Source organism: Saccopteryx bilineata, chromosome 2 (genome assembly GCF_036850765.1).
Source record: "Saccopteryx bilineata isolate mSacBil1 chromosome 2, mSacBil1_pri_phased_curated, whole genome shotgun sequence".
Classification (NCBI taxonomy): domain Eukaryota; kingdom Metazoa; phylum Chordata; class Mammalia; order Chiroptera; family Emballonuridae; genus Saccopteryx; species Saccopteryx bilineata.
The window spans coordinates 115,842,625-115,862,130 of record NC_089491.1 but is presented as its reverse complement, the minus strand read 5'-3'; the positions used below and the strand labels follow the sequence as shown (position 1 = coordinate 115,862,130).

The 19,506-nt window shown below is 45.8% G+C and overlaps 1 protein-coding gene across 1 annotated transcript in view; it reads right to left on the bottom strand.

Moving 5' to 3' along the window:
- The window catches only part of TULP3 (TUB like protein 3), a 50,048-nt gene extending 31,386 nt beyond the window's left edge, over nucleotides 1-18,662 (bottom strand). The window contains exon 1 of the mRNA XM_066257700.1: nucleotides 18,537-18,662. Within this exon, the coding sequence (XP_066113797.1) occupies nucleotides 18,537-18,577 (41 nt within the window). The 5' untranslated portion in view covers nucleotides 18,578-18,662. The remainder of the gene's footprint in view (nucleotides 1-18,536) is intronic.
- Between the last annotated feature and the right edge of the window lie 844 nt (nucleotides 18,663-19,506).

Genomic DNA, 19,506 nt, shown 5'->3' with positions numbered 1-19,506 from the left:
TCACATTTCCGTAACATTTTATTTTATTTTAAATATTTTATTTATTCATTTTAGAGAAGCGAGAGAGAAAGAGAGAGAAAGAAGAGAGGAGGGGGAGGAGCAGGAAGCATCAACTCCCATATGTGCCTTGACCAGGCAAGACCAGGGTTTTGAACCAGCAGCCTCAGCATTCTGGGTTGACTCTTTATCCACTGCACCACCACAGGTCAGGACATTTCTGTAACATTTTAAAAGGCAAGCAAAAGCAAACCTCTTTGGATAGATTTTTATTCAAAAGTCCTCCAAGTCAAAGTACCGAAAGTGCAGCCAAAAAGGCAAAAACAGGTGATGATTAAATGAAAAATACGTAATGTTAAGCTTAGGTTAAGTTTAAAGTTAAGAAAGTGCATTTATTTTTACCATTAAGGTTTTGTGGTTTCATTTTAAGTAAAGAAAGTGCAGTTTGGCCCTGGTCGGTTGGCTCAGCAGTAGAGCGTCGGCCTGGCGTGCGGGGGACCCGGGTTCGATTCCCGGCCAGGGCACATAGGAGAAGCGCCCATTTGCTTTTCCACGCCCCCCTCCTTCCTCACTGTCTCTCTCTTCCCCTCCCGCAGCCAAGGCTACATTGGAGCAAAGATGGCCTGGGCACTGGGGATGGCTCCTTGGCCTCTGCCCCAGGCGCTAGAGTGGCTCTGGTGCAGAGCGACGCGCCCCGGAGGGGCAGAGCATCGCCCCCTGGTGGCGTGCCGGGTGGATCCCGGTCGGGCGCATGCGGGAGTCTGTCTGACTGTCTCTCCACGTTTCCAGCTTCAGAAAAATACAAAAAAAAAAAAAGTGCAGTTTTAGTTTACGTGTCTACAGTGCCTGCATCCCTTCCTCCTTCCCTCCTCCTCCGCCATTCACCTCCATTAGCCACACTCGTCTGTCTCCAAGGTAAGAATACAGTACTAAATAACACTTTTTTCTTTTATTTCATATATTTTGTTATGCATTGGTAAAGTATACGTGTGTTTCTTAATTAAAAACATGTCTTTTGCCTGACCAGTCGGTGGTGCAGTAGATAGAACGTTGGACTGGGATGCTGAGGACCCAATTTCCAATTTTGGGACCCCGAGGTCGCCAGCTTGAGCGTGGGCTCATCTGGTTTGAGCAAAGCTCACCAGCTTGGACCCAAGGTCGCTGGCTCAAGCAAGGGGTTACTCAGTCTGCTGAAGGCCCACGGTCAAGGTACATATGAGAAAGCAATCAATGAACAACTAAGGTGTCACAATGAATAACTAATGATTGATGCTTCTCATCTCTCTCCGTTCCTGTCTGTCCCTATCTATCCCTCTCTCTGACTCTCTCTCTCTCTGTCTCTGAAAAAGAACAAAACATGTCTTTCTTCATAATTTAGGATGGTTTGGGGATGCTTCACAGAACTGGAACAGATTAAATCTATTTCAGTTATTTTAAATGGGAGAAATTTGTTTGATATATGACTTGACTGACTTACGAGCTCAGTTACAGAACAAATTAAACTTCTATCTCAAGGTACCACTGTATACTAAAAGTCAACTTTTTATTCCATTAAATGTGACTAAGAATAAAACAATTTGAGGCCCTGGCTGGTTGGCTCAGTGGTAGAGCATCGGCCTGGCGTGCAGAAGTCCTGGGTTCGATTCCCAGCCAGGGCACACAGAAGAAGAGCTCATCTGCTTCTCCACCCCCCCCCTTCCTCTCTGTCTCTCTCTTCCCCTCCCGCAGCCAAGGCTCCATTGGAGCAAAGCTGGCCCAGGTGCTGAGGATGGCTCTATGGCCTCTGCCTCAGGCGCTAGAATGGCTCTGGTTGCAACAGAGCGATGCCCCAAGATGGGCAGAGCATCGCCCCCTGGTGGGCATGCCGGGTGGATCCCGGTCGGGCGCATGCGGGAGTCTGTCTGACTGCCTCCTCGTTTCCAACTTCAGAAAAATTTTTTAAATTAAAAAAAAAAAAAAAAAAAAGAGCCTGACCTGTGGTGGCGCAGTGGATAAAGCATCGACCTGGAAATGCTGAGGTCACTGGTTCGAAACCCTGGGCTTGCCTGGTCAAGGCACATATGGGAGTTGATGCTTCCAGCTCCTCCCCCCTTCTCTCTCTCTGTCCCTCTCTCCTCTCTATCCCTCTCTGTCTCTTTCTCCTCTCTAAAAATGAATGAATAAAATAAAATAAAATTTAAAAAACCCTGGGCTTGCCTGGTCAAGGCACATATGGGAGTTGATGCTTCCTGCTCCTCCCCCCTTCTCTCTCTCTTTCTCTCTCTCTCCCCTCTCTATAATAAATAAATAAAATCTTTTAAAAAATTAAAAAAAAAAAAGAAAGAAAAAGACTGCTCTGAAGGACCCCACCAGACTTGCAACCAGGGGAGCAATGGGCAGCAGCAACTCTTCTTAGGCTAACCCCCTGGAACTGTCTCCATGGTCCCCTTTTCTCTTATTTCAGTGAGCCAAAGCAGCCCCACCTAGGCTCATTTTTCTTTCTTTTTTGGATTTTATTGTGGTGACATTTGTTAACATAATTATACAGGTTTCAGGTGCCCAATTCAACACATCTCTTTTCTATAACGCAGTCCTGACTAGCCCTAGCCGGATAACTCAGTTAATTAGAACAGTGTATTTCAAGGCCAATCTGCAGACCCATCTGCCAGAAGCTAAATTTATCCACATCAATGTCTTTCATAGATGTTTATGCCACAGCTGTCTGGAGACACATTCTACACTTCTCTGAGAATTCTCTTGTTTTCACTACAACAAAGCAACTACCAAAACAATGTCTCTGATAAGCTCGTAAGTGACATACATAGTAATTACTTTCATGACTTTAGAGATAACACTTCTAACACTCAATAGAAAAGCAATACAAAGAAACTTACAAACATCAACACTTTCTGACATTACTTAACATTACTAATGAAACATGGCACACAGAACATGAAGGCTGTGAAAGAAATGTTTCATAAATAAATGAACTTTAAAGTTAGATGGAAAAGATACCTTTTGCCTTAATCTAGCCTGATTGGTGGTGACATAGTGGATAGAGCATCGACCTGGGAAGCAGAGGACCCAGGTTCAAAACCCTGAGGTCACTGGCTTGAGCGCAGGGTCATCCAGCTTGAGCGCAGGATCACAGGCTTGAACGTAGGATCATAGACATGACCCCATGGTCGCTGACTTGAACCCAAGGTCACTGACTCAAGCAAGGGGTCACTCACTCTGCTACTGCCCCCCAGTCAAGGCACATATGAGAAAGCAATCAATGAACATCTAAGGAGCCGCAACAAAGACGTGATGCTTCTCATCTCTCTCCCTTCCTGTCTCTCCATATCTGTCCCTCTTTCTGTGTCTCTCTCTGTCTCTGTCACCAAAAAAAAAAAAGAAAGAAAAGAAAAAACTTTTGGCCCTGGCCTGTTGGCTCAGCGGATAGAGCATTTGGCCTGGCATATGGACGTCCCAGGTTCGATTCCGGCTCAGAGTACCATCTGCTCCCCCCACCCCCCACTTTCCCTCTTTTCCTCCCACAACCTGTAGCTCAACTGGTTCGAGCATGGCCCCAGGCGCTAAGGACAGCTCACTGGTCTGAACCTGGGCCTCAGGAGGATAGCTTGGTTGATTTGAGCATCTACCCCAGATGGGGGTTGTCGGGTGGATCCTGGTCAGGGCACATGCAGGAGTCTATCTCCCCTCCTCTCACTTAAAAAATAAGAATAAAAATAAACTTCTGAATTTTAATTATAAACCTCAGATGAATCTTTTTTTTTTTAATTTTATTTATTTTTTACAGAGACAGAGAGTGAGTCAGAGAGAGGGACAGACAGGAACAGAGAGAGAAGCATCAATCATTAGTTTTTCATTGCGCGTTGCAACACCTTGGTTGTTCGTTGATAGCTTTCTCACATGTGCCTTGACCGCGGGCCTTCAGCAGACTGAGCAACCCCTTGCTGGGGCCAGCGACCCTGGGTCCAAGCTGGTGAGCCTTGCTCAAACCAGATGAGCCCGCACTCAAGCTGGCGACCTTGGGGTCTCAAACCTGGGTCCTTCCGCATCCCAGTCCGACGCTTTATCCACTGCGCCACCACCAGGTCAGGCAGATGAATCTTTCAGACTTAATAAAATAGTGCCTACCCTACTAACTATATGCATTACCATAAACTTTTTTTGTGTGTGTATCTTTCTTAAGTGAGAAGTAGAGAGGCAGAGACAGATGCCTGCATGCGCCCAACTGGGATCTACCCTGCAAGCCCACTAGGGGGCAATGCTCTGCCCATCTTGGGCACTGCTCCATTGCAACAGGAGCCATTTTAGCACATGAGACGAGGCCATGGTTTCATCCTCAGCACCTTGACCAACTTGCTCCAGTGGAGCCTTGACTGCAGGAGGGGATGAGAAAGATAGAAGGGAAAAAGGGAAGGGTGGAGAAGCAGATGGTCACTTCTCCTATATGCCCTGACCAGGAATTGAACCCAAGACATCCACATGCCGGGCCAATGCTCTACCACTGAGCCAACCAGGCAGGGCCACCATAGACTTTTAAAAAGTACCATATTCCTCATGTATAAGACGAACCTTTTATCAAAAAACTTGGGGTCTAAAAACTGGGTGTGTCTTATACAGTGGTTATAGAACTGTGGCATTTCCAAAGATATAGATGGAACTGAGAATGTGGCAATCAATATATGAAGACAGTGATTTGTCATCAGGCACAGATGAGGACAATATAATGGATGGGAGTTTGGACAATGATGGAGTTATATAAATTTTATGGTGACTAAAACTTGAGTTCAATAACTTTATGTAATACATTTTTTTTCCACATTTCGGGCCCCAAAATTAAGGTGCGTCTTATACACGGGGAATACGGTAAATCTTTTAGAGATGCATGGACCTAGTTGCTGAGATGATAGAGGCTTCTGCTCTGTTCTTTTTTGGTTTTCTCATTTATTTTCCTCTGTCAGTTATACACTTCATTGTGGCAATATTTCAAACTATACTTAGTATCAGTTATATTATATAGCTGATAATCAGTCAGATTATTATTCTATATGAGAAAAGCTGGCAGCTATGATATTTAAACACATTCTTTTTTTTTTGGTGACAGAGACAGAGGGACAGACAGGAAGGGAGAGAGATAAGAAGCATCAATTCTTTGTTGTGGCACCTAGTTGTTCATTGATTACTTTCTCATATGTGCCTTGACTGGGGGCTGCAGCAGACCGAGTGACCCCTTGCTCAAGCCAGCAACCTTGGGCTCAAGCTGGTGAGCTTTGCTCAAACCAGATGAGCCTGAGCTCAAGCTGGCGACCTCAGGGCCTTGAACCTGGGTCTTCTGCGTCCCAGTCCGATTCTCTTATCACTGTACCTTCGCCTGGTCAGGCTTTAAACACATTCTTAAACTTTAACTCACTGTATATACTGTTAATTCTTTCATCAAACTACATCTGAAAACCAAATGATGATTAATATTAGCACCTCCAAGGTGGTATATCTTCCAATTATACATTCAATTAACTTTGCTAACCAGGACTCTTATACCTGTCAATCAAAATTACTTTTATTATTATTCTTCTGATAAAGTTTTTGTGGCAACTCCCTATCACAATTGCCAGTAAAAATATTGAACTCGGTGAAATATTGCCATTTGCAACATCATGGATAGATCTTGAGACTATCATGCTAAGTGAAATAAGTCAGAGAAAAGGACAAGAACCATATGATTTCACTCATATGTGAGATATATAACAGAAAATAACAAACGAACACACAAAACTAATCCACTCATGGACACAGGCAATGGGAGGGTGCTGACGAGAGGGGAAGAGGCATGCAAGGAGGGTGAATAGGTAAAGAGGTCAAATATTTGGTGATGGAGGGAAACTGGACTTCGGCGAGTAAGCACACAATATAATATATAGGTGATGTATTAAAGAACTGTATACATGAAACATATAACATTATTAACCAATTTATTAAAATTAATCAATTGAATTTTAAAAATAATATAGACCAGCGGTTCTCAACCTGTGGGTCGCAACCCCGGTGGGGGTCGAACGACCAAAACACAGGGGTCGCCTGGTCGTTCAACCCCTGCCAGGGTCGCGACCCACAGGTTGAGAACCGCTGATATAGACAGTAACAAGCGTTGGTGAAAATGCAGAGCCCTGGCTGGTGAGTTCAGTGGACAGAGCACTAGCCTGGTGAATGGAGGTCCCGGGTTTGTCAGGCCACACAAGAGAAGTGACCACCTGCTTCTCTCCCCATCCTTCTCCCCCTTCTCTCCCTTGACCCCTCCTGCAGCTAATGGCTTGATTGGTTCAAGTGTTGGCCCTGGGCACTGAGGATAGCTCAGCTGATTTGAGCATTGGCCCCAGACAGGGGTTGCTGGGTGGATCCCAGTCAGGTGCATGTGAGAGTCTGCCTCCTTATCTCCTCTCTTCTCACTTAAAAATTAAAAAATTAAAAAAAAAAAAATACAGCCCTGGCCAGTTGGCTCAGTGGTAGAGCGTCAGCCTGGCGTGCAGGAGTCCTGGGTTCGATTACCTGCCAGGGCACACAGGAGAAGCCCCATCTGCTTCTCCACCCCTCCCCCTCTCCTTCCTCTCTGTCTCTCTCTCTTCCCCTCCCGCAGCCAAGGCTCCATTGGAGTAAAGTTGGCCCGGGCACTGAGGATGGCTCCATGGCCTCTGCCTCAGGCGCTCAAACGGCTCTGGTTGCAACAGAGCGATGCCCAGATTGGCGGAGCATCGCCCCCTGGTGGGCATGCCGGGTGGATCCCAGTCGGGTGCATGCAGGAGTCTGTCTGACTGCCTCCCCTTTTCCAGCTTCAGAAAAATACAAAAAAAAATGTTAAAAATTTTAAAAATAAATAAATAAATAAAAGAAAATACAGAGAAATTAAAACTCTCATACATTGCTGGTGGGAATGTAAAATGTTACAGCCATTTGAAAAACAGTCTGATACTACCTCAAATTGTAAAAGATGGAGTCACCATATTGCGCAACAACTCTATCTGGGTGTGCAATAGAAATTAAAACATTTGTCCAGGCCCTGGCCGGTTGGCTCAGTGGTGGAGCGCCAGCCTGGCGTGCAGGAATCCCAGGTTCGATTCCTGGCCAGGGCACACAGGAGAGGCGCCCATCTGCTTCTCCACTCCTCCCCCTCTCCTTCCTTTCTGTCTCTCTCTTTCCCTCCCGCAGCCAAGGCTCCACTGGAGCAAAGTTGGCCCGGGCGCTGAGGATGGCTCTATGGTCTCCGCCTCAGGTGCTAGAATGGCTCTGGTTGCAACAGAGCGACGCCCCCAGATGGGCAGAGCATTGCCCCCTGGTGGGCATGCCGGGTGGATCCCAGTCGGGCGCATGTGGGAGTCTGTCTGACTGCCTCCCCATTTCCAACTTCAGAAAAATACAAAACAAACAAACAAACAAACAAAAACATGTCCACACAAGACTTGGACACTAATATTCACAGTAGCATTACTCATAATAGTGAAAGTAGAAACAACTCAAATGCCCATCAAGTAATGAATGGGTAAATTACACACTGTATAGCTACATGAGAGACTACTATTCAGCAATAAAAAGGGATGAAGTACTGATATATGCAACATATACCATGAATAAATCTCAAAAACATTTTGCTAAGTCAAAAAAGCCAGTCACAGCCTTGGCCGGTTGGTTCAGTGGTAGAGTGTCGGCCCTGTGTGTAGAAGTCCCGGGTTTGATTCCTGGCCAGGGCACACAGGAGAAGCGCCCATCTGCTTCTCCACTCCTCCCCCTCTCCTTCCTCTCTGTCTCTCTCTTCCTCTCCGGCAGCCAAGGCTCCACTGGAGCAAAGTTGGCCTGGGCACTGAGGATGGCTCCATGGCCTCCACCTCAGGTGCTAGAACGGCTCTGTTTGCAACAGAGCAACGCCCCAGATGGAGCATCACCCCCTGGTGGATCCCGGACAGGCACATGCAGGAGTCTGTCTCTCTGCCTCCCCACTTCTCACTTCAGAAATTTAAAAACCAGTCATAAAAAATACCATATATCATGATTTCATTTATATGCAGTGTCCAGAATAGACAAATCTACAGAGGCCTAAAGTGGATTAGTGGTTGCCTTGGGCTAGGAATGGGGAATGGGAGAGGGAACAACTATAAATGAGGTTACTTTGGCAGGAGGGGTGATGGTAATGTTCTAAGGTTAGCTTTTGGCAATAGTTACAAAACTGCAAATTTGCTAAAAACTTAAATTGCATACTTAAAATGTTGTCTTGTTGCCAGTTGCAATATAGCTCCATTTAGTAATACTGTGTCAGAAACTACATTAAATACTTTATATATTATTTCATCTAATTCTCACAATAAACCTACAATCCCATTTCAGAGGTATCTGAAATTCAGAGATGAAGCTGTTTGCTGATGGTCACACAGTTGATTAGTGAAAGATCTAGAATTCAGTCCCAAGTCTTACCAATTCAGCATGCTAAGCCGCACCACTGACCACATATATTCAAATGGTCAGCAGAGATTCTGGAATTTCATTATTATGGTATTTCAAGATGTCTACCAAGAATCTTTTCTGTAAAAACACCAGTTCATCTGGTATTTTTAGGTAAAAGAATTTCCAAGACAGTGAATGGATTAGGAGTTGATTATAGTATAGACAGATACTAAAAAAGAGTCATCAGATTTCATTGTGTCCGTTAGGGAAATAGCTACATTTTTTTTTAATTGAGAGGAGGGGAGGCAGAGACAGACTACTGCATGTACCCTGACCGGATGCACCCAGCAAGCTCCCTATGGGGAGATGCTCTGCCCATTCAGGGCACCAACTCTGTTGCACAGCAACCAAACCATTTTTGCACCTGAGGAGAGGCCACGGAGCCATCCTTATCACCTAGGGCCAACTTACTCTTCCGAGCCATGGCTGTGGGATGGGGAGGGGAGTGAAGAAGCAGATAGTCACTTCTCCTATGTACACTGACCAGAAATAAAATCCAGGACTTCATACACTGGGTCAACACTCTACTGCTGAACCAACTGGCCAGGGCTGGTAATAACTATTCAATATTTATAAATTAACTGTCTCTAAGTTAACTGACAAATAGATTCACCTTGTCCAAAGCCTGAATGAAACACCTAAACCACATCTGGATGAAACAAAACATGCTTCTGGAACAAAATACACAGAGATCAAATTAGAATTGCCAGAAAAAGACTCCTTTGAAAGCCATTCTTCCTCATTTGAGGAGAAATGTTAGTATTCTAGGCCCATCTCTCTTCTACTTGAATGACCACACACTGGAACTAAAGTGAAGGAATGAAAATGTATTTCCTAAGAGGCCCATTTTGTAGGGACCATCAGAAAGAAGAGAGAACTGTTCGAGGAGAGGACAATGAGAAGAAAAGGTTGGCAACTGATTATAGCAATCAGATCATTCAATTGGCCCCAGAGAATGCAGCAAGAAAAACTACTGTCTTTTTCGCTCCATAAGACACTTTTTTCCCCCAAAAAAGTGGAGGGGAAAATGCCCGTGCATCTTATGGAGCTTTTAAAAAAATACGGTTATTTTATTAAATATTTTAACAAACCACTTGGTTCAGAATTTTTTTTTTTTCCTATTTTCCTCCTTAAAACCCTAGGCATGGCTTATGGTCAGGTGTGTCTTCTAGAGCAAAAAATATGGTAGTTTACTGCCTGACCAGGTGGTGGCGCAGTGGATGGAGCATCAGACTGGGATGCAGAGGACCTAGGTTCGAGACCCCGAGGTCCCCAGCTTGAGCGCGGGCTCATCTGGTTTGAGCAAAATCCCACCAGCTTGAACCCAAGGTCGCTGGCTCAAGCAAGGGGTTGCTCGGTCTGCTGAGGGCCCACGGTCAAGGCACATGTGGAAGAGCAATCGATGAACGACTAAGGTGTTGCAATGCGCAATGAAAGACTAATGATTGATGCTTCTCATCTCTCTCCGTTCCTGTCTGTCTGTCCCTGTCTATCCCTCTCTCTGACTCACTCTCTGTAAAAAATAAAAAATAAAAATTAAAAATTAAAAAAAAATATGGTAGTTTACAGTGAACCCCTCTTCATTTTGCATGTCCTACATAACGAACATAGAAAGCATTTTTAAGTGAACCAAACAGAAAGACTATTTAAAATGTATGATTTGATCCAAAAGTTAAAAGAAACTATTTATTCTATATAGCTTTAAAAAGGAACGTTAGTTCATTCCACCATGCCTGATTCTTCTTTACTCAGGTTACGTTTTCTCTCTTAAGGCATGCTACTATTTCCCTTCTTTCTTGTGTAAAGATGAACGTCCATCCCTTTGCCTACTAACAACACCAAATAAATATTTCCACTCCTTTCCCATTGGACAAAATTAACTGACATTTGTACTTCACCAAAGTCTGATTTCTTCACTGCTCTCCCTAAAAATAATTAGAATGCAGCCAAAGCCCAGACCAGATGGCTAGGTTGGTTAAAGCATCGCCCAAAGCAGAGAGGTTGCCAGTTCAATCCCCAGTCAGGGCACATACAGGAACAAATTGATGTTCCTGTCCCTCTCACTGTCTCTCCCTTCCTCCCTCTCTAAAATCAATAAAATATTATTTTTTAGAAAAAGAATGCAGTCAGTATCAGTTATCATTTACATGCAAAAATGGCATCCAAAATATCTTAAGTAGATATTTTGATAATGTGTGAGAAAAAGAAAGACAGAGACTAGGCCCTGGCTGGTTGGTTCAGTAGACAGAGTGTCTGACTACCCAGTGTACACACATCCCAAGTTCAATCCCCAGGCAGGGCACACAGGAAAAGCAATAATTTGTTTCTCACCCTTCCCTCTTTCCCTTCTCCCCCTTTTCTCACTCTTCCTCTCTAACATCAAATGGCTCGACTGGCTCAAGCACTGGCCCTGGGCCCTGAGGAACGCTTGGTTGGTCCAAGCATCAGCCTCAGGCACAGAGGAACTCAGTTGGTCCAAGAGTTGGCCTCAGGTGCTGAAGATAGTTGTTGATCCTCGAGCATTAGGTCCTGATGGGGTTTGCTGGGTGGATTCTGGTTGGGGCTCATGCGACAGTCTATCTCCCCTCCTCTCACTTAAAAAAAAAAAAAAAAAAAAGGCCCTGGCCGGTTGGCTCAGTGGTAGCGCGTCGGCCTGGCGTGCAGAAGTCCTGGGTTCGATTCCTGGCCAGGGCACACAGGAGAAGCGCCCATCTGCTTCTCCACCCCTCCCCCTCTCCTTCCTCTCTGTCTCTCTCTTCCCCTCCCGCAGCCGAGGCTCCACTGGAGCAAAGATGGCCCGGGCGCTGGGGATGGCTCCTCGGCGCTGGAGTGGCTCTGGTCGCAACAGAGCGACGCCCCAGAGGGGCAGAGCGTTGCCCCCTGGTGGGTGTGCCAGGTGGATCCCGGTTGGGCGCATGTGGGAGTCTGTCTGACTGTCTCTCCCCGTTTCCAGCTTCAGAAAAATACAAAAAAAAAAAAAAGGAAAGAAAAAAGGAGACTAGAAGTCAAAAGTATGAATTTTAGCCTGACCAGGCGGTGGCACAGTGGATAGAGCGTCGGACTGGGATGCGGAAGACGCAGGTTCAAGACCCTGAGGTCACCAGCTTGAGTGCAGGCTCAAATGGTTTGAGCAAAGCTCACCAGCTTGGACCCAAGGTTGCTGGCTTGAGCAAGGGGTTACTCGGTCTGCTGAAGGCCCGCGGTCAAGGCACATGAGAAAGCAATCATGCCTGACCTGTGGTTGCGCAGTGGATAAAGCGTGGACCTGGAAATCCTAAGGTCGCTGGTTAGAAACCCTGGGCTTGCCTGGTCAAGGCACATATGGGAGTTGATGCTTCTAGCTCCTCCCCCCTTCTCTCTCTCTGTCTCTCCTCTCTCTTTCTCTCTGTCTCTCCCTCTCCTCTCTAAAATGAATAAACAAAAAATAAAAAAATAAAAAAGCAATCAATGAACAACTAAGATGTCACAACAAAAAGTGTGCATTTTACTTCTGATTATGCCATTTACTTGTCATGTGACCTTAGGTACATCACACCCTTTCTGAGCCTTCATTTCCCCACTTATAAAATAAAGATAACAACACCAGTCCTCCTCTCTTCAGTGTTATGAAGCTAAAGAAAGATTAAATATGCGAAAGCACTGCAAAGGATACACAAATGTAAGCCACTAGGTCCAAAACTGTCACAGCGACAATGAACTACTCAGAGTAGCAAACCTATCGTTTGGTTCCCATTCCTCCCATGGGGCACCACTTGTCATGGAGACAATGAAGTGCCCCGAGACCAGATGAAATGTTCAGACCGGCTGAGGGGAGGCAATAGCCCCAGTCAGCAGATAGAAGGACTGAAGCCCCGCCCTCAGCCTTACTCAGATATTTATTAGCCAGTACAAATAACTCAAGGAAGCAGACAGCAGAAGTTCTCAGGGGGTGAAAAAGGACAAGGAACATGCTTACTCCTAACCTCTGTTCTGAGAGCCTAAACGTATTCTTTGTTGCTGAATCTTATCCTGCTGTTTCCAGCATGCACTGTTTCCAGTACAGGGTCAGAGAGGCCCCTAGACTCAATTCTGCTCAGGGCTTTTGCCCTAGGGCGCCTCTCTGACTGTTAGCCTGCATGTCTTCACATATTCCTACACAAAATATCTCCTCCTTTTTATAAACACAGCTCATGAACATTAGTCAAAACACTACTTTCTGCTTTGCCTCTAGCTTGTATGACAGATCAAATCACCATAACAAAATTACACTTGCTTTCAATAGGGAAACAAGTCAATCCTTGCTTCATTCTAAAACCTAAAATTAAAGGCAAACTATAGACCTATTAAACTTTCTTCCTGTGAAGCTAAATAGAATGATTTTTTTCCCAGAAGCCTGTCTGAAAAATAATTCGTTTACTTCTTACAGTCCTATTTTCTATACAGTAGTTACCGTAGGAAAAAAATTAAAACCTGCAGCAACTATAGTTCATTTTCTAAAAATAGATCTTGCCCAGAATGAAAGTATATCTCATAGTTTAGACCAGGGGTCTCAAACTTGCGGCCTGCAGGCCGCATGCGGCCCGCCGAACAATTTTGTACTGATTTTTTTTTTGTTTTCAACTGCAGTGAGAAAAGTGTTGCGTAACAGTTGCCTTTTGTAGACCTAGTGCGGCCCGCAGAACGGCTGTGATCTTGCTCTGCGACCCACATGCTGAGTTGAGTTTGAGACCCCTGGTTTAGACTATTATATCATACCTTAAAACTCAAAATAATCAAACTTTAAGTCTGGAAAAAGATTATTTAACACATAGGGTAATTTTGGAAGTCCCCTAAGAAACTTACCAATGAATAAACTACATGACATGGAGATGATGAGAAAAGACATAGCTTCCACTTAATATTATTTTGGACCTTTTGAAATTGGACCCATGTGCAGCTCAAATATATACATTTGTTATTTTACTATCCATTATAATCACTGAGGGAATCTGAAGAAGCCCTCACTTTCCAAAGAAAACTGAAGCCAAAGAAGGAGATGAGTTGCTTAAGGCAACACCGCTCAAGAGAGAAAAGGCTGGGCCTGAACTCAGGAGCCCAGCAGAAGCTCTGCAGTGTTTCCCCCTTACCACAGTGCCATGTGGTAAAACAGTAAGTGCCATCTTACACAAAATAAAAGTATTCTTATCATCTTCTCCAGAACCCTGGTTCTCCAGAGGTCCTGTGACTTATGATAGTGCTCATCATGAATGCTTTCACAGAAGTTCTATGGCAAAGGGGACAGAGAGGACAATTCCGTTATCAAGACTCATACCAAGTATTAAGTGAATAAATAAAGACAGCATATCAAGCAGCATGTGGATACTGTGTCTTCTCTTAGGCAAAGTGGACTTAAGCTTAACCAGTCCAGGAAAATGTTGCAGCTTCCATAATTTTTTTTTTATTTTTTTTTTGTATTTTTCCGAAGCTGGAAACGGGGAGAGACAGTCAGACAGTCTCCCGCATGCGCCCGACCGGGATCCACCCGGCACGCCCACCAGGGGCAACACTCTGCCCACCAGGGGGCGACGCTCTGCCGCGACCAGGGCCATCCTTGCTCCAATGGAGCCTCGGCTGCGGGAGGGGAAGAGAGAGAGAGGAAGAAGGGGAGGGGGGTAAAGAAGCAAAAGGGTGCTTCTCCTATGTGCCCCGGCCGGGAATTGAACCCAGGTCCCCTGCACGCCAGGCCGACGCTCTACCGCTGAGCCAACCGGCCAGGGCCGCAGCTTCCATTATTACGAACAGTAAGGATACCTGAGGAAGCCGAATTGAGTTAGTAGCACAAAGATCTTACTCCTAGTGACCTAAGACGAAATAAAGCAAAAGCAGATGACAGGAAACTCGAGTTCGAAAGAAAACAATTCCACCGTAGAACTACTCTCAAATAGGGAATTATCTAGACCCCTTCTAGTCCTAAAATCCCCAAAGACAAAGAAGCAAGGCATCTCAGCCACCAACATGCCAGCCACACTAAGACCAAAAACTTCAGGGCCCCGTGAGCCATGGCTACGGCTGCATTGCAAGCACAGGAGGCACCCAGGAGGCCGAGGTACAGCTGGTGGCTTGCATAATCATGGGATCAACTTCGACAAACATCACCCAGGTTACTTTGGGAAAACTGGGATGAGACATTACCACTTAAAGATGAACCAGAGCTCCTGCCCAACTGTCAGCCTTGATCAACTGTGGCCCTCGGTCAGTGAGCAGACATGGATAAAAATACTGCCCAGAAAAGACTGGCTGTTCCTATCATTGATGTGGTGTGATCAGCTCCTACAGAGTTCTGGGGCAGGGAAGGTTCCCAAAGCAGCCTGTCACTGTGAAGGCCAAGTTCTTCAGAAGAGCTGAGGAGTTTAAGGGTGTTTGCTGGTCAGGTCTGGGCCCTGGTGGCCTGAAGCCTCATGGAGGGAAGCCCATTAAATGCTCACAAGTGCTTCTGTTTAACAGGGGGTGGGCAGGGGACAAGGCACCTTCAACTCCTCCTCTGAGCAATTCAACCAGACTTTTCCTCTTGATAAGAAGGAACACCTTTTCTTTCAATGAGTACAAATGCATAGAAACAGCAGAGCTTCCCTAGGAAAAAATAAGAAAAGCCAGAAATGAAAACTACTCTAAAAACATATAAGTCTGTCAGCTTAGACTCAAGGATCTTGGAGGGAAGGAAATTTCTCAGAGGGATTATTCTTTCCTTTCTAGGTCTGTATGTAATCTTCATGATTGGAGAAATATATGCATGTTGGACATTATTAGGCCTGTACTATATACTTTTTTAGTTTTTTTGAGAGAGAAGCATCAACTCGTAGTTGCATCACTTAATTGTTCATTGATTGCTTCTCATACATGCCTTGACCGGGAAGGGCCTTCAGCCGAGCCAGTGATCCCTTGCTCAAGCCAACAACCTTGGCCTTCGAGCCAGCAACCCTTGTGCTCAAGTCAGTGACCATGGGATCATGTCTATGATCCCACACTCAAGCCAGTGACCTTGGAGTTTTGAACCTGGTCCTCAGCATACCAGGTCAATGCTCTATCCACTGTGCCACCACTGATCAGGCTGTACTATACCTTTTGATATTTGCCAAACAAATCGTAGACATGAACTGGTTATTGGTTAACCTAAGTATTTTTAAGCACTGGGTAAGTCTGTGTGCTAACAATGAGCTGATCTGATTAAACATTTTAAAAAGGGAGAACAAGCCCTGGCCAAACACCTCACTTGGTTAGAGCATCATCCCGATGTGTAAAGGTTGCCGGTTTGATCCCAATCCAGGACACATACAGAAACAGATCAAGGTTTCTGTCTTTCTCTCTCTCTCTCTCCCTTTCCCTGTCTAAAATTAATAAAATAAAGATTTTTTTTAATTAATTGTGTTTACATAGATTCTAGGGTCACCGCAAATGCCTCCCCCCTCCCCCCTATTCCCCTCAACATCTCCCTTGCCCCCCTCCCTACAGCACCCTCCCCCCTATTCCCCTCAACATCTCCCTTGCCCCCCTCCCTACAGCACCCTCCCCCCTATTCCTCTCAACATCTCCCTTGCCCTCCTCCCTAAAGCACCCTCCCCCCTTCCCTTCAGGTTTATCCCATCCTTTCATCCCCTTTCCCTCTGTCCTCTTTTCCTCTGGTCCCTTTGATCCCTCCTCTGTCTCAATTCCGTTCCTCAGTTCTTATTATTCCTTGGATTCCTCAAATGAGTGAGGTCATATGATATTTTTCTTTCTCTGCCTGGCTTATGGAATATTATGTGGCTATGAAAAAGAAGGAAACATTACCTTTTGCAACAATATGGAGGGACCTGGAAACTATTATGTTGAGTAAAAATTTTTAAAAATAAATTAAAAAGGGAAAACATGAGAAAGAATAAGAAGCCTGGCCAAGACATACCTCCAGCCACTACTATTGCTCATATTTCTAAAGAGAAATCATGGAGTATGGGTAAACCACAGATGAAGACCTCCTTAGTCAACTCTGGGTCACAAGGTCACATCACCCTGAGCAGTATCTATCACCACACCTTCAATTCTTGATCAGAAACAAAAGGCCACAGAGAGCTCAAATTCTAGCACCAGCCAACTGCTGTCATCTCTACAGAATCCATAATATCAAATGCCTAACCTCATCAAAGGTCCTTAGAGAGTTTCAAATTCCATCTCCAATTTTCACTAAATATTTCAGACCTAGGAAAGATACTTGAAGTTATTTGTTAATAATTTTCTACTATGATGAATATAAATCTGACTCCTGGTAAAAGAGTCACATAATTCAAAGGAGAAAAACAAACAGGAAACTTCAAAGTCAGATATTACACTTCACACTGAAAAATATTAATGCCAAAAATTCTATCCATGAACTTCATGAAAAACATTAAATATACAACCCAGCACCAAAAGAGCAAGACATTCCACTCCCTCTAAATAACAAACGAGTTAACAGTAATAGAGGCTGCGCTAATATTACATAGAACAGGAGAAACATTTGGTGACTAACATTCCCCTTTGATGTCAAGTCTAAATTAAAGAACTGGTTTCTTTGTAAAGAAAAAGAGAGAACTTTAAAATTACCCTTTCAAACTTCGGATCCAATAAATTAACCAGTCTCAATTTCTTTTTTCTTTTTTTCTTTTTCTTTTTTTTATTCAGTGAGAGGAGGGAGGCTGTGTCAGAATGCCGCATCCGCCCTTACAGGGATCCACCTGGCAAGCCCATTAGGGGGCAATGCTCTGCCCATCTGGGGCGTTGCTCCATTGCTCAGCCACCGAGCTCATGGAGCCATCCTCAGCACGGGGGGTTGAGAGGGGTAGGGGGGGACAGGAGGGAGAAGCGGATGGGTGCTCCTTCTGTGTGCCCTGACCAGAAATTGAACCCGGGACATCCACACGCCTGCCAACGCTCTCTCTAACACTGAGCCAACCAGCCAGGGCCTACCAGTCTCAATTTCAAAGTCAATTCTCTTTATTCCCCCTCAAAATTATGAGTCACATCAAACATCTGGTATCCATGAAATTAACTGTCTTAAATTTATTCAATTAAGATTTAGAGTACCCACAACTGAACAAATACCATCTGAATTCAACGAAGACGCTCAATTTTAACTTTATCCCCTCCTACTACCTCTATATTTATTCTTGTAAATGTAGTTTTCTCGACTTGAAAAAAAGAAATTGCAGTGAATAAATTCCACCAAGCAGTTATCACATAAAGAAAACCTGACGAAAGAGGAAAATGGGTGCCTCCTCTGTGACGTTTTTAAATGGTTTAGAATCGTTTACATATCTACTAACCTAAATATCAGACCAAATCCTCACACGCTAAATATCTGCCTCGGCATGAGTAAAAAGAGGGAAATACAGTCGTTGTGTAAGATTTAAATCTTCAGACAATGCCAGAGATTTAAGCCAATGATTTCACGCCGCTCCCATTAACTTTTCATTAACCTGGCAAACAAAAAATCGTCAGGCTGAGATTTCGGATTGTTTTCTTTCTGGCGGAGGCAGAAAAAGAGAAATAGCCGACAAAGAGGAGCACAAACAAGAGGCATGGTACGTTGCAAATAAGACAAACCAATCTTGAATAAGACATAATTACTGTAAAACAGAAGCAAAAGAAGACTTTTGCATTCTCAACCGCCGGCCTCGGTTCCAGAATTGGGCACTGCCTGCCTGAAGCAATGGCACTAGAGCAAAGTGTTAAATACCGCCCGCAGCCTTCCGCTCCGACGTCCTCGGGAGACTCCAATCTGTTAGGACACTCCCGAGGCGGTAGAGAGGCACAGGCGTTAACGCGCTTTGAGAAAGCGAGGCCCACAGAGGGCAAGGCGAGCTCGCAGCGAGGACTCCGCGCGTTTCCCTGCCCCCGGCGGCAGGCTGCAGAGCCGCCGCTCCCCACCGCCGCCCTGGGAGGAAGGGTCCCCCACCGCCGCCGGGCGACGGGGCCCCAAAGCAACCCCTCCCTCCCGGCCTGAGCCCGCCGCCCTCTCGTTCAGAGCGCCCAGAGGACCGCACTGCCCTCCTCGCCGCTCAAGACGAGACCAGCCACCATCCTTCTCTGACCTGTCCCCGCGGGCTCCGAGACGGCAGCGCGACCCCTCCATTCCAGCAGCTCAGAAAGGCGCCACCTCGCCCAGACCCCGGACTCCGCTGCTAGGGTGGCAAGCCTGGCGCGCTGCCGGACCCCACCCCTGGCAACCGCACCCCGCACTGTCGCCAGCGCTTACTGGCCCACGAGCCAGCCGCTCCTCTCTCATTGGCTCTTGCCGCAGCCTGGTGTTGCGGGAGGAATTCTAACAAGCGGAGGAAGCCGGGGTTAGAGGCGCGTGCGCCCGAGCGGGGATGGCGCGCTCGGGCTGGGTGCCGGGACCCCTGCGCCCGCAGGGGCAGCCGCGTTACCTCCTGGCGGCTGGGAAGCGAGTCCATCAGAGGAGCCGCCCAGCCCCCACTAACAGGCCCCAACTGGAGCGGCCTCCCAGCGCCCCCACGGTCCATGCAGAGACCGCCCAGAGCGCTTCCCGAGGTCTGTAATGTGAGGACTTAGGGACATCTGCCGGTTCTCTCACAGCCCGACCCTTCCCTGACGCCGGAGCCTTCCTGGGAACCCACTTATAGCCCCTTCCAGCAGTCACTCCCAGTGACGTACATCTACTTTCGCGCTGGAACCGCACAGAATTCCTTCAGCCTCCCGGACTCCAGCCCAATCAAGCTTTTAGAGCGTTCCTAGACCTGCTCTACAGACTCTTTTAAGAATCTTTATCATTAACTTCTCCCTCTACAGCCGATGGACCATCTTCAAACATTCAAATACCTTAAGGATGTGCTCGCTTCGGCAGCACATATACTAAAATTGGAACAAATACCTTAAGGAAATCCCTACTCTCAGTTCCAATAAATTTAGTCCCTAACCGTCACTTCCTTCCTCTCCACCAACTTACATCATAGTTCCTACAAAACATCCTGACAAGTTACTGCATATTTAGTTGATAGTATTCCAAGGTCAAAGTTGATTTCCACATTGGTTTTGAACTTC